Raw genomic sequence first — 27,346 nt, 5'->3', positions numbered from 1 at the left:
GGGAGGAGGCTGAACGGGTCCTGCCGAAGGAAGAGGGAGCGGACTGGACTTGAGGCGGGGTGGGGGGGGGCGCGGCGGGCAGCAGAGCAGGAGCCGGGGGGCGGGGGGGAAAGCGGGCAGCGGAGCGGGAGCTAGGGGGGCGCGCAGGGCAGCGAAGTCAGAGGGAGAGTCAGCTGATCAGGGGAGGAAGCTGGAGCCACAGCCAGAGCAGGAGATGGGGGTGGGGGGGTGTAGTGTGATCTTCGCCGCTCCAGTGAGTCCATTCAGCCAGGGCTCGGAGTGGCATGCTTCAGGCCCCTCCCACATATTTTCGGGCGCCTGGAGCTACTGCATCTGCGTGCACACTGTGCAGAGGTCCCGGCACTGTTTTCAGCGCAGGGACCTGGCTCTGCACCCACCCCCCGCCCCCCCCCCCCCCCCCAACCCCCCACAGCTTGTGCTGCGTCGCGCCGAGGGCCTGGATCGACCTGAGGGAGTGGAAGATACCGAGGTAAGTTTTCGGTGCGGTTTTGAGCATCGAAATCAGGTGTGGCTCACGGGACTGCACTGTTCTAGGCGCAGCCCGAAACTTGACCCCTATGTTTCTATCTGCCCACACTCCAATCACCGACTTAGACCTCGGACTGTTAATATAAATTGTGAACAACTGTCGTCCTAGCACTGATCCTTGTGGAACATCACCACCCACCTTCTGCCACTGTGAATTCCTACGATTTACCCCTACTCTCTGCTTTCTGTTTTCAAGCCAGCTAGCTATCAATTCTGCATTCCCTGACCTTATTTATTAATATACTATGTGGTATCTAATCAAAGGCTTTTTGAAAATATAGATAAATTACATCTACTGCATTACCATGGTCCACTCTCAGTTACCTCCTCAAAAAATTCAATGAGGTTTATCAAGACCTTCCCTTTTGAAATCCATGCTGACTATTCGTTATTATATTTTTGGTTTCTAGATGTCCTTCTATTTTCTCCTTTAGTCAGGATTTCATTATTTTCTCTTCCACCGATGTTAAGCTGACTAGTCTATAATTCCCTGGACATGTTCTAGCCCCCTTCTTAAATAAAGGTATTATGTTCGCGATCCCCCAGTCCTGGGGACAACATCTTTTTCTAATGAATTATTAAATATGTGTTGTAATACCTTCGCTATCTCTTCCCTCGATTCTTTTAAAGTGTGTGGATGCAATCCATCCGAAACAGGGGTTTTATCCTCTTTGAGTTTGATGTATTAAATAAACTAATCCCCTCTTTTTATTTTAAATAAAACTATCTCATTGCTAATATCATCATCCAATGTCATGTCCACCTGTTCCATCTCCTGGGTAAATACTCTCGCAAAATAATGATTTAATATTTCTGCCATATCTCCATCATTATCTGTGGTATTATCCGGTATATCCCTCATGGCCCTATTCCCATCCCAACCTTCCTTGCTTTTTATTGATGTGCCTGTAAAATATTTTACTATTTTGTTTTATGTTCCTTGATAACTTCATAGTTATAGTTCCCCCAAATTGTTTTTTTGACTTCTCTCCTAATCTTTTCGTATTCTTCCTCATCATGCACTCCCCTGCTTTCTATGCACTTAATGTATGCCTCTTTCCTTAGCCTCAATTTTTCCCGTATGGCTTTATTCATCCATGAAGTCTCATTAGTGTTTAGTTTGTTCTTTCCGTTTAGCAGAATATATTGTTCCTGCCCTCTGTTGAACACCATTTTAAATGTTTCCCATTGCTGTTTTATATCATTGTTTGCTAATATTGTTGCCATTTTATTTTCCCAAGTTCTATTCTGAGCCCCTCAAAAATCAGCTATTTTCCAAAGTATTAGCCTGGTTTTTATCATACTTATGTCCTTCTCAATTATCTTCAAGTGCATTATATTATGGTCACTGTTGCCTAGATTGCCTCGGGAGCAGGAAGTGGGTCTCATAGAAAGATGAGCTCGGAGAGGTCATGAGGGGAGATCGGAGAGAAACTGAAGAAAGATTGGAGGTCAAGGCTCGGGCATGGTGGGGGGTTAGGGTCCTTCGAGGAGGTTTGGCCTGGTGGGCATGGGGAAGGAAGGGAAGTAGCAGATGCAGCTGAACAAATGGTCTCAATCTTAAAGACAAAGAAGTCGATGAGCTCCTCACACACTTATTGTCGGCGGTGAGGGTGGAGTGCTATACGAGGAAGTGGTCAGAGATGGCCTTATCTGTGATAGACACGATGGGAGTAGCAAGGCCACGAGAGATGGCAAAGTCAAGGGGGTGGCCGTGAATATGGATCCGGGATTTTACATGGAGGGAAAGATTAGGGGAAGGTAGTGAGCTCAGAGGAGAAAGAGCATGATGAATTGAGATGGAGGTTGAAATCACCGAGGATGAGAAGTCATCCGGAGCAGAGGCTGAGGAAGGAAAGTAGTGAAGACGAGTAAGTGTATTTTTCCATATACTCCACTATGAAAAACAAGTGCCTGCACAGGATTCTTCCCCCTCAGTCTAAATTTGTTCATTTTTAGCTTTAATATGTGTGGGAGTGATCTGATTTACAGCAACAACTCCAATGGCCAATTTTTCCCTCTCTCACCCAGACACACTGCAGCAAACAATGGAGAGAATTACAGCATTTATGTCACTGTCTAGGCTGAGAAGAGCTAATTCAGCACAGATCAGGATCAACCCTAGCACCCAGGTGTTCCATGTGCTTCTGACAGTGCAGCAAACTCCCCCTTTCTAAAACTTTGGAAGCCACGTGTTTTTTTCACTCCCATTAAGCTCACGTTTAATGAGAGTTTAAGGATAAATATCTAGCAAGCTTTTTTAAAAAAAAAAAAATTGAAAATTCTCCTGCTTCTGTCTGGTGTTCAAATAAATGCACAGAAAAATAACGTCCACAGCCCTCCTCGAACAGCAACTGTGGGTATGGGAACCAAGGCTAAGCATCTCTATCCCTTTATTCAAAGCTTGAGCTAAAATAGAGACTATGCCAATCGCCCATGTGAATAATTTTTAAAACTTGGCAAATTTTTCACCTAAATTAGACAAAACACAAGATTATTCCCACATGAATACTCTAGGATCAGGCCATTGTCAAACTTCATCCGAAAGTATTTAACTTTGTGATCCGTAGTCACAAAGCCACTGCGCTCACATGGATTCTATAATTAAGTTTGTTTAGTATAAAGGAGGCCAGAAATAAAAGGAATTTCCAATGATTATGTAATTAAAACGACTGTCTACAGTTTTAACTAAAAAAAAAGTATGAGGAATTTGCATTGAGAAACAGTTTTTGCATGTGGTAAATACTACTAATACCAAAACACAACTGCAGACTGAAGTTTGAGTTATTCTTCCAACAAAAGTAAAAATATATCAAGTATCTCAGTAAATCAAGTAGCCCAGAAAACCATAAACTGCTAACTATGGGCCCAAGTTTCCACATGATTCGCGCCTGATTTTTAGGAGCAACTGGTGGAGAACGGACTATTTTAGAAATCGCAATTCTCCACATTTTTTCTTCTGCAGTTCTAGTCAGGTAGAACAGTTCTAGTTTAGAACAGAATTTTTTCTTCAAAAGGGGGCGTGTCTGGCCACTGACGCCTGATTTGAAAGTCGGGGGTCGGGGGGGGGGGGGGGGGGGAGAGCGGGTCGGGGGGGGGGGGGGCGGGGGTGAGCCGGTCGGGGGGAGCGGGTCGGGGGTGGGGGGGGAGCGGGTCGGGGGGGGGGGGGAGCGGGTCGGGGGGGGGGGGGGGTCGGGGGAGCGCGTGGGTCGGGGGGGGAGCGGGTGCCGGGTCGGGGGGGGGAGAGGAGCGGGTCGGGGGGGGGGGGGGGGGGAGAGCGGGTCGGGGGGGGGAGAGCGAGCGGGTGGGGGGGGGGGGGGGGAAAGAGAGCGGGTGCCGGGTCTCGGTCGGGGCGGGAGGAGAGCGGGTGTGGGGTCGGGGCGGAGCGGGTCTCGGTCGGGGCGGGGGGGGGAGCGGGTCTCGGGTCGGGGGGGAGCGGGTGTCGGGTCGGGTCTGGTCGGCGGGGGGGGGGGGGGCGGAGCGGGTGTCGGGTCGGGTCGGGTCGACGGTGGGTGGGGGGGGGGGGGGGGGCGAGTGTCGGGTCTGGTCGGGCGGGGAGCAGGAGCTGGTCGTGGGAGGAGCCTCATTCACACAGCCCCAGTGAGGCCATTGGGCCAGGGCTAGGGGCTGCGTGCTTCGGGCCCTTCCCACACAGTTCGGCGCCTGGAGCTACTGCACTTGCGTGCCGACTGTAGCGTGCATGTGCAGAGGTCCCGGCACTGTTTTCAGCGCAGGGACCTGACTCTGCCCCCCCCACAGCTCATGCCGGCTGCGCCGGGTGCCACAGGACCTGTAAGTCGGTGGAGAATACCGAGGATTTTTTTAGGCGCCGTTTTTTTTCTTGTGGAAACTTGGGCCCAAAGACTCTACACTTTAGCATGGCCTGAGATATACAATGAAACGTCAATATATCCCAATTAGTAAATTACTTGCCTTATAATGAATGATAATTCCAAAGACTTTGCAGCACCTTCTGGCCTGAAAGCAGTTCTTAAGAAATGCCACTTCAGCATTCATGGATACAGAACAGTTCTTTGTTAATTAGTGACATAAGAATGCAGTTAAAGACAACCACAGTGAGGAAAGATATACATTTGACACTGGTGGTTGCGGGGTAGATTGAATGATTAAGAGAAATTATACTCCAGTTCCAACTGTGTACTCACATTTAAGCTAATCGGTGCTTTAACTCTTAACTTCTACATACAGTGGGAACCACCCGAGATACTACTAAAAAGTAGAAGCTGTTTGAAGCTTCCTTACTGGTATTTCATGTGAAGCTGTTGGATCATATAGAATGATGAGATGACCACATCTTGTGCAATTGTGGCATCATCATAGGCAGTCCCTCAAAATCGATGAAGACTTAAATCGTAGCATACCCTTGTACACACAACACATGGACATCACCTTTGCCTTCAGAGCACACTGAAAAAAGGAGTTTTACGGTACTCATTATAAAAACTGCAAGGCAATAATGCTCAACTGCCTTTCAATTGCACGTACTCAACTGCTTTTCAATTCCAGCCTAATATTTAGTTCCAATTAATTTCAATAACACTAGTGATTTATGACTGGATTTCACTTATTTTCATTGTCTTGTCCCCACGCTCGCGTACATTTCATCACACCCTTATGTCATGTTAGTTTTTTGCAAGTATTACAAGCTCCCTCTGAGTCAAAACCATCTTACTTCAGTCTTTGCAACAAGCAATCACATTATTTTCAAAATGATTTAATTCCAAGGTACCTCCTGAACATTTCTTAAAGAAATTTAAAAAATACAGCGCCTTTCACGTCCACCGGACGTCCCAAAGCGCTTTAGAGCCAATTAAGTACTTTTTGAAGTGTAGTCACTGTTGTACTGTAGAAACGTGGCAGCCAATTTGCGCACAGCAAGCTCCCACAATGTGATAATGACCAAATAATTTGTTTTTATAAATTGATGTTGATTGAGGGATAAATATTCACCAGGACAACACCCCTGTTCTTCTTCAAAATAGTGCTGTAGAAGAACAACATGGCTGTGAGGGCAACCCAGTCAATAGCAATACCTATGCCATGGCATCCTAAAGGGCAACAGCTGGATGCCCGTTCGGAGACTGAAACAAATTTTGGGAGCTGATGGCTTTAGCTGCCATACAAGTCTTTTCAGGTGCATATATAAAAGAGAACTGAAGTGCTGAAGTGAGAATGACAATATTCCTTTGGACTATGCACAGGTGAAACAAGAACACATCACAGAAAGTAGTCCTTGCTCCCACGTTTGCTTTCATTTTATCAAAAAGATACTTTCTTTGAATTCTAACCACTCAACTTACCTTCCACCCTTCACCCCCAACCCCACCCACTCCAAGCCGACTCTGAAAACAATTCCCCATCCCAAATTATTGCCTGCTTCCTTTCAAAATCACCACCATTCCCCTCCTCAGAAATGGGGGGAGGGGATAATTATCAGGTTTAACTCCAACAGAAGGCCTACAAATGACCTTCATGTATCGACTGAACCCATATTCCCCATTAAAAATATACTGTAATGACAGCATCTCTTCACCATTTTGTTGAGTTATTCTTACTCAGGCTTAAAAAATTGCCATCTCACACAAAAGCAATCATTTCTGAATCTTACTTGTTTTCCAAGTTGCATCGTACCTCAATGTATTGTCATCTTGATCAAAGCATTTTGTACAAGCAGTTGAAATTTAGACTCATTGGGCCATCTCTTACTCAAAGAATTTTCCCCAGGATCTTGTAACTTGGAACCCGTTACGTCCCTTAAGCTTTTCTGTCTACAAGGTTTTAAAACTCAAGTTTCCTGTTAGAGAGGTAAAGCGCACCAACATCAGCGTTCTCGTCCAGGCCAACATCCCCAGCATTGAACACACTTGATCAGCTCTGCTGGGTAGGCCACATAGTTCGCAGCCATGAACTCATTGAATGGCGGTACAGGCTCGAAGGGCCGAATGGCCTACTGCTGCACCTATTTTCTATGTTTCTATGCCAGACACGAGACTCCCAAAGCAAGTGCTCTACTCGGAACCCCTTCACAGCAAACGAGCCAAAGGTGGGCAGCGGAAACGTTACAAGGACGCCCTCAAAGCCTCCCTTTAAAGTGCGGCATCCCCACTGACACCTGGGAGCCCCTGGCCAAAGATCGCCCTAAGTGGGGATCCGGGAGGGCGCTGAGCACCTTCATCACACCACAGAATCATTAACCACACAAACCAAATCTCAACACAAAACAAAAAATTTCTACAGATCAAAAACCAGGACATTATTTCAAGTCAGTCATCAATTTTTGGGGGTTCAGATGGCATTTTAAAACTACTGCTGCAGAATCTGGATTTTTCAATTAAATTATTTGTAACTAGCTTTCAGATGTCTATTATTATGCACACGAGGCAAGAATGCAATCTATTGAGCTCGATTCACAGAACATCCTTCAGAAACGTCACCTATTAAAGACCTTATTTGCAGATCAAGAGACGCGAGGGTAGAGGCAAATAAGGTTTACAAGGTCTGCAAGTCTCATCCAAGGATCTTTATCAGGAATTTGATCTTATGTAGTATGCTATTAGCACTAAAACAATGTAAAAAATGACGACTGTTTTTTAAAAAATCAACTGATTAATCAGCTCAGTTTTAGGGTTGCAAAATACTGTTAACACACAGCAACCAGAAAAAAAAAGGGTCAGCAAAAACAGACCGAAAGGGGGCTGAATTAATTCAGCATCTTAGTATTTGTGGATCAAAATCGCAAGAAAAACTTCATCGTTGTCACCTACAATAGCAATATAAATATTGCCACACCATGCCAGCCTTCAATACTGACCCCAAATATTTTGACTCCAAATTGAAGGTTCCAGTTTTTCCTTGAGTGCATTTTCCCACTGAAGCAAGCAGCTGCCGTCATAACTGGAAATAATCGGAAGCCAAATAGTTGAAGCTCACTAACTAGCCTGTCATCCTGGGTAACTCCAGACGATACGGCACGCTATTTAACATGCAAACGGCTTCCTCCAGTGCATCTGCAGATTGCAACTTGTCAGCCGGGATGCCGCTTGTCCATTTCCACCAACATGGCCCACTTGCATCAAAATTAAATGTTTGCAAGGGCATATGAAGGAAAGACTAGACTGCGCCCCTCTCTTTCGGGAGCAGCCATCCATTGCACACTGTTAAATCCAACCTGCATTGCCACAATCGGCTTACGATGCCGGGTGTCGGCCGGCGCCGGGGTCCGCTTCCTCCGATTTTCGCTGTTTTATTATTTTTTTTAAAACACCCTCTGGGCAACAACTCTTACCTTCGGAAAGCTCGAGTTCGAGCTCGGCTAATTTCACCTTCACATCGTGAGGGAGGCTGGGTGTTTCCATGCCGGCTATGGCCCCGGCTCGCTTTTCTCGGTGTCTCTGTCTCTCACGCTCTCCTCAGCGCTGCCATAGCGCTAGCACGCGCCACCAATGGTCCTCCCCTCCGCCTGCCTGCCGGCCGGCCGGCCCCTCACTCCGCCCGGTGCGCGCGCCGACCGCTCGCTCGCCCAACCGCTGAGCCCGCGCGCTGCCCGCCCAACCTCCTGGTCCGCGCGCACGCACAGCGCAATCACGTGAGCCTCCTACCCCCCCCCCGCTCTCCGCAAAGTGAAAGAAACAGCGCGCCTACCTGATTGGTCACCAGCTGCCTGACCGTCCCACCCGGCAACAGCTGTTCGCATCCAGCACCTTCTCATTGGTCCATTTGTACGACTCCTTCTCCCAACCGCCGAGGAGCTGTTCGCCACTCGACCTCTGATTGGCGGAGAGCATGCCTGACGCGCCATTGGCGGAACGCAGTGGAAGAAAACAAACCGCAGCGGGAAACGTCACGGTTTTCGTCGGACTTTGCTGCAGCAGGGATATTTCCCCCCTTTAGTTGGGAAAGCAAATGTCGAGAATATAACCTAAAATATAACCTAAAATTGTGGCAAAGATTTTCGATGTAAAAACAAGGTTCTGCAATCTGATCAGGGGAAGTCATAACGGGGAACAAAGAAATGGCAGACCAATTGAACAAGTACTTTGGTTCAGTATTCACTAAGGAGGACACAAACAACCTTCCGGATATAAAAGGGGTCGGAGGGTCTAGTAAGGAGGAGGAACTGAGGGAAATCTTTATTAGTCGGGAAATTGTGTTGGGGAAATTGATGGGATTGAAGGCCGATAAATCCCCGGGGCCTGATGGACTGCATCCCAGAGTACTTAAGGAGGTGGCCTTGGAAATAGCGGATGCATTGACAGTCATTTTCCAACATTCCATTGACTCTGGATCAGTTCCTATCGAGTGGAGGGTAGCCAATGTAACCCCACTTTTTAAAAAAGGAGGGAGAGAGAAAGCAGGGAATTATAGACCGGTCAGCCTGACCTCAGTAGTGGGTAAAATGGATGGAATCAATTATTAAGGATGTCATAGCAGCGCATTTGGAAAATGGTGACATGATAGGTCCAAGTCAGCATGGATTTGTGAAAGGAAGATCATGCTTGACAAATCTTCTGGAATTTTTTGAGGATGTTTCCAGTAAAGTGGACAAAGGAGAACCAGTTGATGTGGCATATTTGGACTTTCAGAAGGCTTTCGACAAGGTCCCACACAGGAGATTAATGTGCAAAGTTAAAGCACATGGGATTGGGGGTAGTGTGCTGACGTGGATTGAGAACTGGTTGGCAGACAGGAAGCAAAGAGTAGTAGTAAATGGGTACTTTTCAGAATGGCAGGCAGTGACTAGTGGGGTACCGCAAGGTTCTGTGCTAGGGCCCCAGCTGTTTACATTGTACATTAATGATTTAGACGAGGGGATTAAATGTAGTATCTCCAAATTTGCGGATGACACTAAGTTGGGTGGCAGTGTGAGCTGCGAGGAGGATGCTATGAGGCTGCAGAGTGACTTGGATAGGTTAGGTGAGTGGGCAAATGCGTGGCAGATGAAGTATAATGTGGATAAATGTGAGGTTATCCACTTTGGTGGTAAAAACAGAGAGACAGACTATTATCTGAATGGTGACAGATTAGGAAAAGGGAAGGTGCAACGAGACCTGGATGTCATGGTACATCAGTCATTGAAGGTTGGCATGCAGGTACAGCAGGCGGTTAAGAAAGCAAATGGCATGTTGGACTTCATAGCGAGGGGATTTGAGTACAGGGGCAGGGAGGTGTTACTACAGTTGTACAGGGCATTGGTGAGGCCACACCTGGAGTATTGTGTACAGTTTTGGTCTCCTAACTTGAGGAAGGACGTTCTTGCTATTGAGGGAGTGCAGCGAAGATTCACCAGACTGATTTCCGGGATGGTGGGACTGACCTATCAAGAAAGACTGGATCAACTGGGCTTGTATTCACTGGAGTTCAGAAGAGTGAGAGGGGACCTGATAGAAACGTTTAAAATTCTGACGGGTTTGGACAGGTTGGATGCAGGAAGAATGTTCTCAATGTTGGGGAAGTCCAGAACCATGGGTCACAGTCTAAGGATAAGGGGTAAGCCATTTAGGACCGAGATGAGGAGAAACTTCTTCACCCAGAGAGTGGTGAACCTGTGGAATTCTCTACCACAGAAAGTAGTTGAGGCCAATTCACTAAATATATTCAAAAGGGAGTTAGATGAAGTCCTTACTACTCGGGGGATCAAGGGGTATGGCGTGAAAGCAGGAATGGGGTACTGAAGTTTCATGTTCAGCCATGAACTCATTGAATGGCGGTGCAGGCTCAAAGGGCTGAATAGCCTGCTCCTGCACCTATTTTCTATGTTTCTATGAATGGGAAAATAGAACAGTTATGTCAAACGTGTCTGAAACCATAGTTCGACCACAGTTGGAGTACAGTTCTGGTCTCCATATTACAAAAAGGATATAAAGGCACTTGAGACGGTCAAAAAGATTGACAACAATCCCAGAAGTGAGAGGTTAGAACTATCAGGAACGATTGAACAGGCTGAGGCTCTTTCTCTAGAGAAGAGAGTGTTAAGGTGTGGCCTGATAGAAGTCTTTAAAATTATGAAAGGGTTTAAAAAGACTTGCATTTATATAGTGCCTTTCATATCAGGACTTCGCAAAGCACTTTACAACCAATGAGTTACTTTGAAATGTAGTCACTGTTACAATGCAGGAAATGCAGCAGGCATTTTATACACACGAATGTTTTTGTTATGTTAATTGAGGGATAAATACGGCCAGGACACCAGGGATAACTCCCCAGCTCTTCTTTGAAATAGGGCAATGGGATCTTTTACATCCACCTGAGACAGCAGGTCGGGCATCAGTTTAACATCTCATCTGAAAGACAGCACCTCTGACAGTGCAGCACTCCCTCTGCACTGCACTGGAGTGTCGGCCGAGATTTTTGTACTCTAGTCCCTGGAGTGAGACTTGAACCCACAACCTTCTGAGTCAGGGGCGAGTGCAACCCACTGAGCCACAGCTGAGACTATCATATCATAGGCAGTCCCTCGGAATCGAGGAGGACTTGCTTCCACTCCCAAAGTGAGTTCTTTGATGGCTGAAAAGTCCGATACGAGAGCCACAGACCCTCTTACAGGTGGGACAGACATTCGTCGAGGGAAGCTGTCTGTGTCATGTATTCAACTGTCATTGTAACCCATGTATAAGCTGACTTAAGTTGTACACCTTGAGAACATTGACCACAAGGGGCGAACTTGTGGGAGACACTCCTAACCTGGACTTTCAGGTATAAAAGGGGAAGCTCCATCCACCTTCATCACTTGAGGTCTTGGTAATAAAGGTAACTGGTCACAGAGTGACCTCTTAAGTATGGGCCTCGTGTGCATTTATACTGTATAGTAAGGACATAATCATTGGCGATGGGAAACTGGGATTTAAACCACACGAGCATGGCCACTAGCAGCACAGAAGAGAGGTACTGTGTTGGTGATTGGGATGACTTTATTGAGAGACTACAGCAAAGTTTTTTCTCTAAGGAATGGTTGGGACAGGATTCGGCCGCTTCCAAGGTCAAGTCTTTGGTCTCAATCAGTTTCCTGAAAACCCCAGCATGCCCGATGCCCTCAATAAAAAAAAGTCTCGCAGCATCTCCGCTCTGCATGCATCTGGGAACGCAGGGCTCATCTCCTGTCGGTTTGTGGACCCAGAACGTATTCCTTGATGAAGGACCTAGCGCCAGAGAAGCCGGCGAACAAGACATTGGAAGAGCTCAGTAAGTTAATCGGTGAATACCTTAAACCGGCGAGCAGCATGCACATGGCAAGACACCGGTTTTACACGCACCGGCGGTGAGAAGGGCAAAGCGTTACAGACTTCATGGCAGACCTCCGGCGACTGGTGAGCCTATGTAAGTTCCCAGATGCATGCAGAGCGGAGATGCTGCGAGACTTTTTTTTATTGAGAGCATCGGGCATGCTGGGGTTTTCAGGAAACTGATTGAGACCAAAGACTTGACCTTGGAAGCGGCGGCTCTGATAGCCCAGACATTTATCTCAGGGGAGGAAGAGACCAGAATGATGTATGACAAAAATCTTGGCTCAAATGCGGCAAACGACCAGGGAGTCAACTTTGTTAACGCGGCACACAGTTCTCTAGGCAGATAAGGGCAATCGGATATGCCCCAGCATGTAGTCGCACCCAAAGGGAGAATTCAACAGAGACAATGGCTAGCTGAACAGCGATTCATGCCATCGCAATGGACAATGCGGCCAATAATGTGGCCATCAACACCTGTTAATGGTGCGCTTAAGGACAGTTACAGAGCCAGTCAGAGACGATCGACTGGTAATGGACCTTTTGTTTCCAACAACGGGGCCTCCAGCTCAAGCTGTGGAGGCAAACACCCAGCCAGAGCTTGCAGGTATTAGCAATATACCTGCAGAAACTGCAACGTAAGCGCGTATGTGCAGGAAGCCTGCAGCCACGTTGATGTACGGAGAAGACGGGCCCGATGTAAGCCCTACGAGGCCAAATGAATACTGGGGGAAATCGCTGGAAGCTGAAGTTCAACAAGTTCATGTGGAGCACATAGACAGTTCATATACCAGGACACCACCGATAATGATGGAAGTGCTCCTCAATGGCATCCCAGTATTAATGGAGCGAGACACAGGGGCCAGCTAGTCCCTGATGAGTATCAAACAGTTCGAAAGGTTGTGGCGGTCCAAGGCCAGGAGGCCAAAATTATTGCCGATTGACGCACAGCTACGGACATATACAAAGGAGATCATTCCGATGCTCGGCAGCGCCACGGTAGTCGTGACCCACAAAGATTTGGAGAACAGGTTGCCACTCTGGATTGCCCGGGGGACGGTCCCGCACTACTGGGGTGGAGTTGGCTTGCTGTCATGAACTGGAAATGGGGCGATGTCAATGCATTTTCTTCTGTGGAGCGAGTATCATGCTCACAGGTCCTGGACAAATTTGACTCATTATTTCAACCTGGCATCGGCACGTTCATGGGGGCCAAGGCAGTGATTCACGTAAACCCGGACGCCAGTACACCACAAGGCCAGAGCGGTGCCGTACGTGATGCGGGAAAAGATAGAAGGCGAATTGGACCGCCTGCTGAGGGAAGGCATTATCTCGCCAGTGGAATTCAGTGACTGGACGAGCCTTATTGTGCCGGTGCTCAAGGCGGATGGGTCGGTCAGGATATGTGGCGATTACAAGGCCACCATCAATCGGGTGTCACTCCAAGACTAGTACCCGCTACCGAGAGCGGAGGACCTCTTTGCGACGATATCCGGTGGCAAATTTTTTTCAAAATTGGACCTGACCTCAGCTTACATGACCCAGGAGCTGGCGAGTGAGTCGAAGAAGCTGACTACCATCACGACACACAAGGGGTTATTTGAGTATAACAGATGTCCGTTTGGGATTCGTTCGGCCGCCGCGATCTTTCAGTGAAATATGGAAAGGCTCCTCAAGTCGATTCCAAGGACGGTGGTTTTTCAAGACGACATCCTCATCATGGGTCGTGATACTGAAGAACACCTTCACAACCTGGACGATGTGCTACGCAGACTGGACCCGGTAGGGCTGCAACTGAAAAAGGCGAAGTGCTTCTTCTTAGCTCCAGAGGTAGAATTCCTGGGGAGGAGGGTAGCAGCAGACGGGATCAGACCTACTGCGTCCAAAACGGAAGCGATCCAGAGAGCACCCAGACCCCGTAGCACAATGGAGCTGCGTTCGTTCCTGAGGCTCCTGAACTATTTTGGTAACTTTCTTCCCAAATTGAGCACGCTGCTCGAGCCGCTACACGTGCTCCTACGCAAAGGTCGCGATTGGGTCTGGGGGGACAGCCAGGAAAGAGCTTTTGATAGAGCACGCAATTTGTTATGCTCCAACAAACTGGTAACGTTATATGACCCGTGTAAGAAATTTGTTTTAACGTGCGATGCTTCGTCCTATGGGGTCGGGTGTGTGTGTTGCAGCATGTGAATGCCATTGTCAGTTACAGCCGGTAGCTTATGCCTCCAGAAGTCTGTCCCAGGCAGAAAGGGGCTTAAGGATGGTAGAAAAGGAAGCGCTAGCATGTGTATATGCAGTAAAAAAAATGCACCACTACCTGTTTGGCAGGAAATTTGAGCTGGAGACAGATCACAAACCTTTAACGTCCTTTTTGGCTGACAACAAGGCCATAAATGCAAATGCATCGGCCCGTATACAGAGGTGGGCACTCACATTAGCCGCCTATGACTATACAATTCGGCACAGACCGGGCACTGAAAACAGCGCCGATGCATTCAGCAGGCTCCCACTAGCCACCACTGAGGGGGCAACTGAGCATGATGCTGAGATGGTCATGGCTGTTGAAGCTTTCGAAAGCGAAGGCTCACCTGTGACAGCCTGTCAGATTAAAGTCTGGACAAATAAAGACTCGCTACTGTCTTTAGTTAAGAAATGTGTCCTGAATGGGGACTGGGCAGCCACGTAGGGGCATGCCCTGAGGGATTTAAATCGTTTCTTCGGCGCAAGGATGAACTCTCGATTCAGGCCGATTGTCTACTGTGGGGAAACCGAGTAGTCATGCCACAGATGGGCAGAGAGGTGTTTATCAGAGAACTTCACAATGAGCACCCGGGCATTGTCATGATGAAGGCAATTGCCAGGTCACACGTTTGGTGGCCAGGGATAGATGCAGACCTGGAACTTTGTGTTCGCAGGTGCAACACGTGTGCTCAGCTGGGCCACACACTCAGGGAAGCCCCCCTGAGCCCCTGGTCCTGGCCCGCCAAGCCATGGTCACGCATCCATGTGGACTACGCAGGTCCTTTCATGGGAAAAATGTTTTTGGTTGTAGTAGATGCCTACTCCAAATGGATTGAGTGTGCCATTTTAAATTCAAGCACATCCTCTGCCACGGTAGAAAGTCTAAGGGCAATGTTCGCCGTCCATGGTCTACCGGATGTCTTGGTCAGCGAAAATGGCCCGTGCTTCACAAGCACTGAATTCCAGGACTTCATGGCAGGCAATGGAATCAACCATATCAGAACGGCACCGTTCAAGCCGGCCTCAAACGGCTCGGCGGAACGAGCAGTGCAGATAATCAAACAGGGGATGCTCAGAATCCAAGGGGGTTCCCCACAAAGCCGCTTATCACTCCTCCTGTTGGCCAATAGATCCTGACCACACTCGCTCACAGGGGTTCCACCCGCAGAGCTGCTAATGAAAAAGACGCTCAAAACCAGGTTATCCCTTATACACCCTACTAAGAAAGAAATTGTTGAGAGCAGGCGTCAGCCACAATGTGACGACCATGACAGGAATTCGAGGTCGCGATGTTTTGATGTCACTGACCCTGTTTTTGTCCTTAATTACACTGCAGGGCCCAAATGGCTTGCAGGCACTGTGATTGCCAAAGAGGGGAATAGGGTTTTGGTAGTTAAACTTACCAATGGACAAATCTGCCGCAAACACGTGGATCAAACTAAAAGGAGGTTCAGAAACCCCATAGAAGAAGCAGAGGAAGAACACGACGTAGAGTTTAATCCACCACAGGTGACCAAACACCGGAACCAAGTCGAGGAGAGCCCAGTCACTGTGGGCAGTCCAGACAAGCCTGAGGCACCATAAACAGCAGACCAGCGCCCAACAACCGGAGCCCCAACTCAGGCGCTCTACAAGGGAGCGTAAACCACCAGAGAGACTTAACCTGTGATCCCAATAAGACTTTGGGGGGCGGAGATGATGTCATGTATTCAACTATCATTGTAACCCATGTCTAAGCTGACCTAAGTTGTATACCTTGAGAACATTGACCACAAGGGGCAAACTTGTGGGAGACGCTCCTAACCTGGACTTTCAGGTATAAAAGGGGAAGCTCCACCCACCTTCATCACTTGAGGTCTTGGTAATAAAGGTAACTGGTCACAGAGTGATCTTCTCTCAAGTATGGGCCTCGTGTGCATTTATACTGTATAGTAGGGACATATCAGTCGGTGAGGCTGGTTTGCCGCGCGCTCCTTCCGCTGTCTGCGCTTGGCCTTTCATGCTCTTTGCGTTGAGATTCAAAGAGCTCAACGCCCTCCCGGATGGACTTTCTCCACCTCAGGCGGTCTGCAGCCAGGTTCTCCCACGTGTCAGTGGTGATGTCGCACTTTACCAGTGAGGCTTTGAGGGGGCCCTTATAACGTTTCCGCTGTCCTCCTTTGGCTCATTTACCATGAAGGAGCTCCGCATAAAGTATTTGCTTAGGGTATCTCGTATCTAGCATGCGTACTATGTGACCTGCCCAGCGAAGTTGATCGAGTGTGGTCAGTGCTTCAATTCTGGGGATGTTAGCCTGGTCGAGGACACTGATGTTGGTGCGTCTGTCCTCCCAGGGGATTTGCAGGATCTTGCGGAGACATCGTTGGTGATAGATCTCCAGCGACTTGAGGTGCCTTCTATACACCTCAGATCCATACAGGAGGACAGGTATTACTACAGCCCTGTAGACCATGAGTTTGGTGGTAGATTTGAGGGCCTGGTCTTCAAACACTCTTTTCCGCAGGTGGCCGAAAGCTGCGTTGGCGCACTGGAAGTGATGCTGAATCTCCACATCAATGTCTGCCTTTGTTGATAAGAGGCTCCCGAGATATGGGAAATGGTCCACGTTGTCCACGGCCACACCGTGGATCTTGATGATTGGAGGGCAGTGCTGTGCGGCGGTGACAGGCTGGTGGAGGACCTTTGTCTTACGGATGTTAAGCGTAAGATCCATGCTTTCATATGCCTCAGTGATTACATTGACTGTATCCTGGAGTTCAGCCTCTGAATGTGCACAGACGCAGGCATCGTCCATATACTGCAGCTCAACGACAGAGGTTAAGGTGATCTTAGACCTGGCCTGGAGGCGGCGTAGGTTAAACAGCTTCTCACTGGTTCTGTAGTTTAGTTCCATTCCAGCGGGGAGCTTGTTGATTGTGAGGTGGAGCATGGCGGCGAGGAAGATTGAGAAGAGGGTTGGAACGATAACGCAGTCCTGTTTGACCCCGGTCCAGAAGTGGATCGGGTCTGTAATGGATCCGTTGGTAAGGATCACGGCCTGCATGTCATCGTGATGTTGACAAACTTTTGGGGGCATCCGAAACGGAGGAGGACGCTCCACAGACCCTCACGGTTGACAGTGTCAACGGCCTTTGTAAGATCGAAAAAGGCCATGTATAAGGACTGGCGCTGCTACCTGCATTTTTCCTGCAACTGACGCGCTGCATAGATCATGTCTGTTGTACTCCATAGGGGACGAAATCTGCATTGTGATTCCGGGAGGATCTCCTCGGCTACAGGGAGAAGACGATTGAGGAGAACTTGAGCGACAACTTACCCAGTGGCTGAAAGCAGGGAAATTCCCCTGTAGTTGCCGCAGTCAGACTTGTGCCCCTTTTTAAAAATGGTCACAATCACTGCATCTCTGAGATCTCCCGGCATTCTCTCCTCCTTCCAGATGAGAGAGATGAAGTCATGTATCCGCGCCAACAGTGCCTCTCCGCCATATTTTAACGCCTCAGCAGGGATTCCATCTGCACCCGTAGCCTTGTTATTCTTAAGCTGTTTTATGGCTTTGCCTACCTCGTGCAACGTTGGAGTTTCACTGAGTTGCTGGCAGGTCGCCTGCTGCGGGATGGAATCGAGAACACTCGAGTCAAAGGCAGAGGCTCGATTGAGGAGATCTTCAAAGTGCTCCTTCCATCGGGCCCTGACAGCCTCGGTGTCCTTAATGAGTGTTTCCCCGTTCTTGGCCAGGAGTGGGATGGAGCCGTGGGAGTTTGGACCGTAGGTGGCCTTGACTGCAGCGAAGAATCCTCGCATATCATGGCTGTTGACCAGTTGTTGTAACTCCTGTGCTTTTTCCATTCACCACCGGTCCTTTAGGTCCCGAGTTTTTTGTTGGACCTGAGCCTTGAGCCGTCTAACGTTGTTTTGCAGCTCCCGAGTTGGGCTGTTGCTTGAGGCTCAGAAATGCTTTGCGCTTGCGATCTATTAGTTCTTCAATCTCCTAATCATTTTCATTAAACCAGTCCTGATGTTTTCTGGTTGAGTGACCAAGTGTCTCTTCACAGGCACTGGTTAGAGAGGCCTGGAGGGCAGACCAATCGCTATGAGGATTCAGCATCTCCGGGTCATCAAAGCACTTCAGATTGGCTGTGAGGTGCTGGCTGTATAGGGCTCTCTTAGCTGGGTCTCTAATTGCCCTGGCATTAACTTTTTTGCGGAACTGCTTCTGCTATCCCCTCTGCTTTTGGGTAATGTTAATGTTAATGATGGATTGGATTAGGCGGTGGTCCGTCCAGCAGTCGTCAGCTCCTGTCATGGCACGGGTGATGCGCACATCCTTGCGATCCCTGGCTCGGACGATGACATAGTCGAGCAGGTGCCAGTGTTTGGAGCGATGCCACGATGCCTTGTATTTGTCCCTCTGGTGGAACAGGGTGTTGGTGATGAGGAGTTCGTGTTCTAGACATTTTGTCAGGAGTAGGGTACCGCTGGAGTTGGCTTTCCCTACCCCCTCTTTGCCAATCACGCCTCCCCAGAGGGCTGTGTCTTTGCCAACCCTGGCATTAAAATCATCCAGGAGGAGCAATTTGTCGCCCGTGGGGACGAGGACAAGAATGTCTCAAGGTTGGAATAAAAACCCTCTTTAGCCTCATCCGTTCATCAAGTGTAGTGGCGTACGCACTGATGGCTGTGGCACATTGGTTCTGAGATAGGGTGATGCGGAGATTCATGAGGCGTTCGTTAACCCTACAGGGGGAGTCTTTGAGGCGGTCGACCAGCTCATTCTTGACGGCAAAGCCGATTCCATGAAGGCGGCGTTCTGCCTCTGGTTTCCCTTTCCAGAAAAAGGTGTAACCTCCACCATGCTCCAACTGGCCTTCCCCTGCCCACCGGGTCTCGCTTAGGATGGCGATGTCAATGTCAAAACGTTTGAGTTCCTGGACAACTATGGCGATGCGGCATTCTGGCCTGTTGGGATTGTCCATGACGTTCCAGGTCCCGAATTTCACACTGACGAAGTGGAAGATGCCTGTGCATGAGTTCTTTTAACGTGGGGTGGCCGCTGCACACCGGCAACCACACGGGCTTAGCTGAACAAGGTCTTGGTCCAGTGGCAAGGGGGTCCAAGACAACTGGAGACCAGGCACAGCTCTAAGCCTAATTGCCTACGGTGAAGTATTGGCCGCAAGCTTGGCGCCGGGTAGCGCCATTGATGGTAGATGCCCGAGGCTTGGTTGGGGGGCAGGCATTAGGAAGGTGACTTCCAAAGTTATTTTAAAAGTTAAAAGTTGGTAAAGATTCCCAATTTATTTCAAAAGTTTCTGAGAGTTAAAAAGTTTTTAAAAAGTTTCTAAGAGTTGTTGAAAGTCAAAGATGTAAATCAATAATAGATTATAAAAGTTTCCCCAATTTAAAAAGTTTCAAAAAGTTGTTAAAAGTCAGAGATGTAGGTTAATAAAAGATATTTAAAAGTATTTTGATTGAGAGTCTAAAATGTAAGTTTTAAAAGTTCTCCCAAATTGTTTAATAAGTTTAAAAGTTGGTTAAAAGTTTAAAAATTAATTAAAAGTTGGTGGGGAGTATAAGACGACACCACGCCTCGGTCCCTTCAGCTGGTTCAGCGCCGGCCTCGGAGTCTCTTCGGCGGATTGAACGCCGGCCTCGGAGTCCCTTCAGCTGTGCCAGGTCCTCGAGTCCCTTTGGCAGGTCGTCTCAGAGTCCCTTCAGCCGGTTAGACCGTATCGGCCGCTTCTGTCCCTAGCCGAAGGGACCCCGTACCGGCCACTTCTGTCCCTGGCCGAAGGGACCACATACCAGCTGCTTCTGTCCCGGGCCGCCCAGGCCAAAAGGACTCTGCACCGGATTCGGGGGAGCTGACACTAGGTTTAATAGGGTTGACATAAAGAACCAGGGACCATGAATAGAAGATTGTCACTAATAAATCCAATAGGGAATTCAGGAGAAACGTCTTTACCCAGAAAGTGGTTAGAATTTGGAACTTGCTACCACATGGAGTATTTGAGGCGAATAACATGGATACATTTAAGGGGAAGCTTGATAAGTACAGGTTCAACCTCCCGAATCTGGCAACCTCGGAACCAAGGCCGAACTGGTTTTCGTGTTTTTCCGGACTTCGGAACGTCTATCTGACGTCATGAATCCGGAAATACCTAAGCCCAGGTTTGGGTATTTCCGGATTTCAGAAAGGTGGGGGGTGGTGTTCGCCGAGGAGCTGTTTGGGTCGCCGGCCCCATCGATGAGGTCGTCGGGCAAGGCCCAGCCACCGAGGAAGTGTTCGGGCGGGCCCTGTCGCTGAGGCCCTGATCGGGCGGGGCCCACCGCCGAGGACCTGATTGCGCAGGCCCCGCTGCCAAGGAAATATTCGGGTGGGGCCCTGCCGCCGTGGAGGAGTTCCTTGTCTGGCCCGAAGTAGTTGGGGTCGGGCAGCCAAGGTAAAAGGGAGGGAGGGGGGCCAGGGCGAAGTCGGGCTGGGGCAAGGTCGGGCTGCGCGAAGTCGGGCTGGGGCGAAGTTGGTTCACCGAGGTGGGGGGAGTCCGGATATCGGAACATTTTCCGACCCCGCCACGGATCGGTCTGGTGTCCGGATTCCAGAACATTCTGGATTTTGGAGGTCGAATCTGTACCTGAGGGAGAAAAGAATAGATGGACATGCTGATAAGGTTTGATGAAGTAAGGTGTGTGTAATGTATTTCCTTCATGGGTTCTTTGCTTAATTCATAGCATCACAATGCTAGTCTCACAACTGCATACCTCATCGTGGATGGCCTAGACCCAACTGACTGGGGTTTTATTGAGTCTTGTGAACATCATGTGACTGGCTAAGCCATTCACAATGCAACAGCTCGACAACTATTTTTAAATATAACTTTAAATCAAGTGCCCCCTTTTCGTAAGGGCACTAGAACCGACACATTTCCAAATAAAACTTTAGAGGAAACTTAGCTCAAATTAAAATTTGGATGCCGGGGGGTAATGATGCACTCCAGTCCCTCCGGACCTGTTAATGGCCACCTTGACCAGGGCAACAATTCTACGACTATTTTAGCAGAATCTAAAAACAAGTGCCCCCTTATTAAAGGGGCACTAGAAGTGACGAATTAACAAATTAAACTTTTACAGTAACTTAAAAAAAATTAAAATTTGGTTGCTGGTGGTGGTGATGCACTCCAGTGCCTGCGGTGCCCACCTCACGGAAGGCTGTGTGCTCAATCTCCAGGGACATCCTGGCTCGAATGTAACTGCGGAAGAAGGGCAGGTAGTCGGGCTGAACAACCGCCCGCTGCCTGGACCTGTTAATGGCCACCTTGGTCAGGGCAATAACTCTACAACTATTTTGAAGTAAAACTATAAATCAAGTGCCCCCCCTTAAAAAGGGGGACTAAAACCGACAAATTCACAAATTAAACATTGGACGTTAAACAAATCAAATTAAAATTTGGTTGCCGGGGGTGATGATGCACTCCGGTCCCTCCGGCACCCATCTCTCGCGAAAAACCGCAAGCGTACCAGTGGACACAGTGTGCTCCATCTCCAGGGACACCCTGGCTCGGACGTATCCGTGAAAGAGTCAGGCTGAACGATCCCCTCGACCGCCCGCTGCCTGGACCGGTTGATGGCTACCGTGGCCATTCCCAGGAGCAGTCTTATGAGGAGGCCTTCCGACCTGCCCGCTCCCCTCCGCAAAGGCTGCCCAAAGATCAGGAGTTTGGGACTGAAGTGCAACCAGAATTTGAGGAACAGCCCCTTCAAATAATGGAATAGGGGTTGCAACCTCGAACATTCGACATATACATGGAACACGGACTCTTCCAGACCGCAGAAATTGCAGGCGGCCTGGGAGTCCATGAACCAACTTAAAAACCGATTGCACGGGACTGCTCCGTGCAACACCCTCCAGACCAAGTCCTCAATAAATAAAGGGAGGACTTCCGCATAGCGAGCACTCCATTGGGGACCCCCACTTCCTCTGGACGGCAAAATGGTATGCCATGGCTTGTTCGGACGGCAGACAAGGATGGCAAAGTGGAGAGTGTGCAAGAGCAGCCTGTACAGGAATCCCCTCCGTGCAGAACTGAAAGACACGGAGGGGATTTCCCGGAGGAGGCTCAAGCTCCCGAGGGAGGTTTCGGGGCTTGGTGCCGATGAGGAATTCCGTCCGGATGGGGGTCAGTTCGGACGGGATCACTCCACGTGCTTGAGCATCCTGGACACACCTAACAGAGTCAGGACCCAGTGCTGTTTTTAACGACTCGATGGCATTGGCCGTGCGCCGGATGTCGGCCCAGGATAGGCACCATACCAGCTCTTCAGGCACCAACCAGCCCGCTCCTCCACCATCATGTAAGTCCCTGACCCTGATCACACAGCCCTCTTGTCTGCCTGCCACCTAAAACCGCACTCGTGGAAATACGGATTCCTGAGCAGCGGCTCCCAAAGGACAGCCGCCACTCCAGACGGAGGAGAACTGCGCTTGGTAGCAACTCTGTTCCAGATCCTGATGAGTTCCTGGTAAAAGACAGGCAGCCCCCGCATGGCGGTCCGGACGCCTCCCAGGTTCACAAACAGGAGCTGCGTATCATAATTGAGGCAGTACTGCTGGCGGAAGAAATGCGTCGAGGATGCTCGCCGTACAAGTATTTCTGCAGGGTCTGAAGACGGAAAGTCGCACACCAACGCCTGACTGCCCTCCCTAAGTGGGAGACACAGAGCCACAGCAGAGACCCAGTGCTTCTTGTTGTTCCAGAAGAAATCGACCAGATTCTTCTGTATCTTGACGACAAACGCAAGGGGAGGGCTCAAAGTGACCAACCGGTACCACAGCATAGTGGCCACCAGCTGGTTTATAACTAGCGTCGACCCCTGTAGGACAGCACTTGGAGCAGTCCTGTCCAGCGCCCTAGGCGAGCGGCGACTTTGGCCTCCAGCTCTTGCCAGTTTGCTGGCCAGGCTTCCTCGCCAGGGCTAAGGTAGACTTTCAGATAGAGGAGATGGGTTGTGCTCCAGACAAAAGGCTTGAACTCCTCTGGCAGGGTGTCCATCTGCCACTGACCCACCAGGAGTCTGAAACATTTCTCCCAGTTGATCCTGGTGGAGGATGCAGCCGAATAAATTTTCTGGCACTCACGCATCCTCAACGGGATCCTCGACAATGAGGTGCTCGTCATCGGCGTAAGCCAAGAGGACAACCTCCACGCCCGGCCCTTGCAGAGCAAGCCCCGTCAACCTCTTCCGCAAGAGGCGCAGGAAATGCTCCACGCAGATGGCATATAATTGGCCGGACATGGGGCATCCCTGGCGCATCCCTCTCCTAAAGCGAAGTGGTGCCGTCAAAGACCCATTAACCTTAATCAGACACTCCGCGGTAGCGTACAGAAGTCGGATCCAGGTGACAAAATGGGTCCCGAACCCGAAAGCACGCAAAGTCCCGAAAAGATACTCGTGATCCACCCTGTTGAATGCCTTCTCCTGATCCAGGGAAAGGAAACATAGAAAATAGGTGCAGGAGTAGGCCATTCGGCCCTTTGAGCCTGCACCACCATTCAATATGATCATGCATAGTACCCCATTCCTGCTTTCTCTCCATACCCCTTGATCCCTTTGGCCGTAAGGGCCACATCTAACTCCCTTTTGAATATATCTAATGAACTAGCCTGAACAACTTTCTGTGGTAGAGAATTCCATGGGTTCACAATTCTCTGAGTGAAGAAGTGGATCAACAGACCAGCCCTCTGGGAATGGTGGATCAGGTCCCAGACCAGATGGATAATATCGTGGATTGTCCGGTCTAGGACCGTGTAGGACTGGTCGGGGTGGATCATGTGGTCCAGCACGTCGCCAAGGCAAGCAGACATAGCCCTGGCAAAATTTTGTAATCCGTGCTGAGGAGGGAAACTGGGTGCCAGTACTTAAGTAGTCAGAGATCGCCCTTCTTAGGCAGCAGGACGATAACTGCCCTGCGCCAAGAGAGGGGTATCTCCCCAGTCGCCAGACTTTCCCCCAGGACCTGCGCGTAGTCGCCCCCCAGAACGCCCTGTGGAACTCCACGGTCAGCCCATCCAGCCACGGGGATTTTCCCCTCGAGAGTTGGTCGAGAGCACCGGTCTGCTCCACCAAGTCTAGCGGAGCATCCAGATTTTCAATGCCCCCAGCCCGGCCTTCAGCAGGTCCTCCCACAAAACCCTACGCGCTTCCTCACTGGACGGAACCGGAGAGAACAGAGCCCTGTAATAGTCTCGGGCCCTGTTACTGATGCCCTCCGCATCCGAGACCAGAGATCCATCGTCGGCCAGCAGCGTCAAGAGCTGCTTCCGGACCCCCTGTCTTTTTTCCAGTGAGTAGGAAAAGGGGGAACCGCGGTCCAGATCCCGGAGGAACAGGATGTGCGATCTCACAAACGCACCTCAGGACCCAACAAGCTGCAGGTCTTTCAGCGCGCCCTTCTTCTCTTCGTACACCGTCCACAGGGCCGGTCCTCAACGTGACTCCAGGTATGTAATGTATGTACATAAGGTCTGCCCACCACATGGGGCATTACAGATCCTAGGATCATAGATATACTTGTGCTGGGCCCAGTATATAACCTGAACTTCACCTTTGTATCTTCACTTCTGGAAGCCATTCAAGACTGACCAGGTTACACCTAGTCACTGGCTCACAGTACAGAGTTCATTGTATCGTTTCATACACTACAAGGTTGAGCATCTCCTTCTCCAGGCGCCCCATCCTGGCCTCCCGCCTCCTGGTTGATCCCTTCGTACTCTTGACAGAAGAGACGGACATGAGCCTTGCTCACGTCCCACCATAACCTCAAGGAGGAGAAGCCCCCCTGCTTCCTTCTCCAGTTGGCCCAGAACCAATGGAACGAATCCCGGAACCGCTCGTCCTCCAGCAGCAGGTTGTTAAAGTACCAGTACGTAGACCCCGTCCTCGCGCGGAGCAAAGTGAGCTCCGTCCACACCAGGTGGCGGTCTGAGCATGGCACCGGCCGCATGGAAACCGCCGGAACTCAGGAGACGTATGCCTAGGATATGTACACGCGGTCGATTCTGGACCATCCTCTTCCAGGCCTCACCCAAGTGAAGGTGCTGGAGTCAGGATGGAGATTTCACCAGACGTCCACCAAGTCAAAAGAACTGACCAGGTCCCTCAACTTCTCCATCGCCGTCATACTCTGCAGGGCACCAGAGCGATCCCTCGCCTCGGGTGTGCAGTTAAAATCCACCCCCCCCCCCCCCCCCAGCCGACAATAATGCAATCGCCGGCATCGATGGAGCCTAAAAGAGTGGGCACTTCTTCGAAGAAGCGCACTTACTGCAGACCGGGCTGAGGGGCATACACATACACGAAATGGAGCGGCACGTCCCCCAGGCAAACGTGACATGGAGCAAGCGGCCTTGCGTACTCTAAATGGATCGAGTGCATCATTCTGAATCCATGCACGTCATCCATCACCGTGGAAAGCCTACGTGCGATCTTTGCAACCCATGGCTTGCCGGACATCCTGGTTAGTGATAATGACCCATGTTTCACAAGCTACGAATTTTGAGTTTATATGTCGGGCAATGGCATCAACCACGTCAGGACTGCGCCGTTCAAGCCGGCCTCCAATGGCCAGGCAGAACGTGCGATCCAAATCATTAAGCAAGTTATGCTCAGGATTCAAAGACCCTCCCTATAATGCTGCCTATCGCGTTTCTTGCTGGCCTATAGATTCCGACCACACTCGCTCACGGGGGTCCCGCCCGCAGAGCTACCAATGAAACGGTCACTCAAAACTTGGTTGTCCCTCATTCTCCCAGTCCTGACCAACATAGTTGAGGGCAAGCGCAAGTCACAAAATGAGTACCATGACCGTAATTCGAGGGGGAGATGTATAGAAATAAATGATCCTGTATTCATCCTCAATCACGCCATGGGGCCCAAGTGGCTTGAGGGCACTGTAATTGACAAAGAGGGGAATAGGGTCATCATGGTAAAACTCAACAATGGTCAGATATGCCATAAGCATCTGGACCAAGTAAAAAAAGGGTTCAGCATCGACACGGAGGAACCTGAAGAAGATCATGAGATGGAGCTCACAACACCGCCAGTGAACGAGCAACAAGAGCAATCAGAAGAATGCACAGTCCCTGCAGTCAGCCCGGACAGGCCAGAATCACCACAGGTGACAGACACTCCGGTCATTGTCCAACAACCAGAGCCCCAACTGCGGCACTCCATGAGGGAGCGTAGACCACCTGAAAGACTAAACCTATGATCCCAATAAGACTTTTGGGGGAGGGGGGGGGGGGTGATGTCATGTATGTAACCACAATGTAACACCACTGTATTATTGTACACACTCAACCTAGATGCACACCTTGACCACAGGGGGTGAACTTGTGGGAGACACTCCTTACCTGATCACACAGGTATAAAAAGGGAGGTCCCACGCAGGGTCATCGTCTTTGAGTCCTATGAATAAAGAGTTACGGTCACAGAGTGACCTTGTCCACAGAATGTGCCTCATGTGGTTTCATGTTGTAGAGTAAGGACTTTACAACTTCCACTCCCTCAGCAACCCAGCGAGGAACGTTTTGAGCCGGCGCAGCTCAAGATTATCTTTTTTGCGTAAGGCCCTGTCCACGCCCGTGGTTTTGACAATGGCACGGACGGACCTGATGAGCAGCGCCAGCTCAGACCATTTGTCCAGGGCCAGCTGAGCTTTATTGCGGCGACCCTGGCATTCCGCCATAAAATCCTGAGTTCCCTGGCGGGAATTAAGGGGGACTCAGTGGCGGGCACGAGGAGATCCATCCTCTCCTGCGCCCACCACCGAGCCACTGTCCTCCTCCGGGAGGTCCCCACCAGCGGCCAGTCCGTCGACCGCACAAGGTACGGCGAACGGCCCGGCCGCACCATCCGGCCCTACCTCTGTTACAATCCCACCCGCAGGATCGATGGCAGAGGAGTCCTCCCTGGGCTCCTCCTGGGGTACTGGGTCGGGAAGCAGCAGCGGACCCCCTCCATCCCAGGCACCGGGGTGCATGGAGAAACTGGGCCGAAAAACACCTCCAGTTCCTCCAACTCCCCCGGCACCAACATCAGGGACGGAGATTGGGGTTCCTCACCCTCCCCGCCACCACCCTCCGACCCAGCGGGCGGGGGTTCTTGGGATATATCCCGGGGATGTCAATGTTTGACTGAGCGGGCTTGGACTTGGCTTCTTCGGCCTTGCCCGCCTCAGTCCGCAAGATGATCAACCCGGCATCGACACATTCTTTTGGCGGCCTGCGCCCCCCGCAACAGGCAGGTCTTCTTCTCCATCC

At 50.1% G+C, this 27,346-nt stretch overlaps 1 protein-coding gene across 2 annotated transcripts in view; it reads right to left on the bottom strand.

Moving 5' to 3' along the window:
- LOC139260043 (disco-interacting protein 2 homolog A-like) overlaps positions 1 to 8,070 on the bottom strand; it is a 441,929-nt gene extending 433,859 nt beyond the window's left edge. The window contains exon 1 of one of the 2 annotated variants that reach the window (XM_070876128.1): positions 7,856 to 8,070. In XM_070876128.1, the coding sequence (XP_070732229.1) occupies positions 7,856 to 7,925 (70 nt within the window). In that variant the 5' untranslated portion in view covers positions 7,926 to 8,070. The remainder of the gene's footprint in view (positions 1 to 7,855) is intronic. The other variant, XM_070876127.1, reaches the window with a different exon arrangement.
- Between the last annotated feature and the right edge of the window lie 19,276 nt (positions 8,071 to 27,346).

This window comes from Pristiophorus japonicus, chromosome 3 (assembly GCF_044704955.1).
Source record: "Pristiophorus japonicus isolate sPriJap1 chromosome 3, sPriJap1.hap1, whole genome shotgun sequence".
NCBI lineage: Eukaryota > Metazoa > Chordata > Chondrichthyes > Pristiophoridae > Pristiophorus > Pristiophorus japonicus.
The sequence above is the reverse complement of the archived record's forward strand: the minus strand, read 5'-3'. Positions and strand labels throughout refer to the sequence as shown.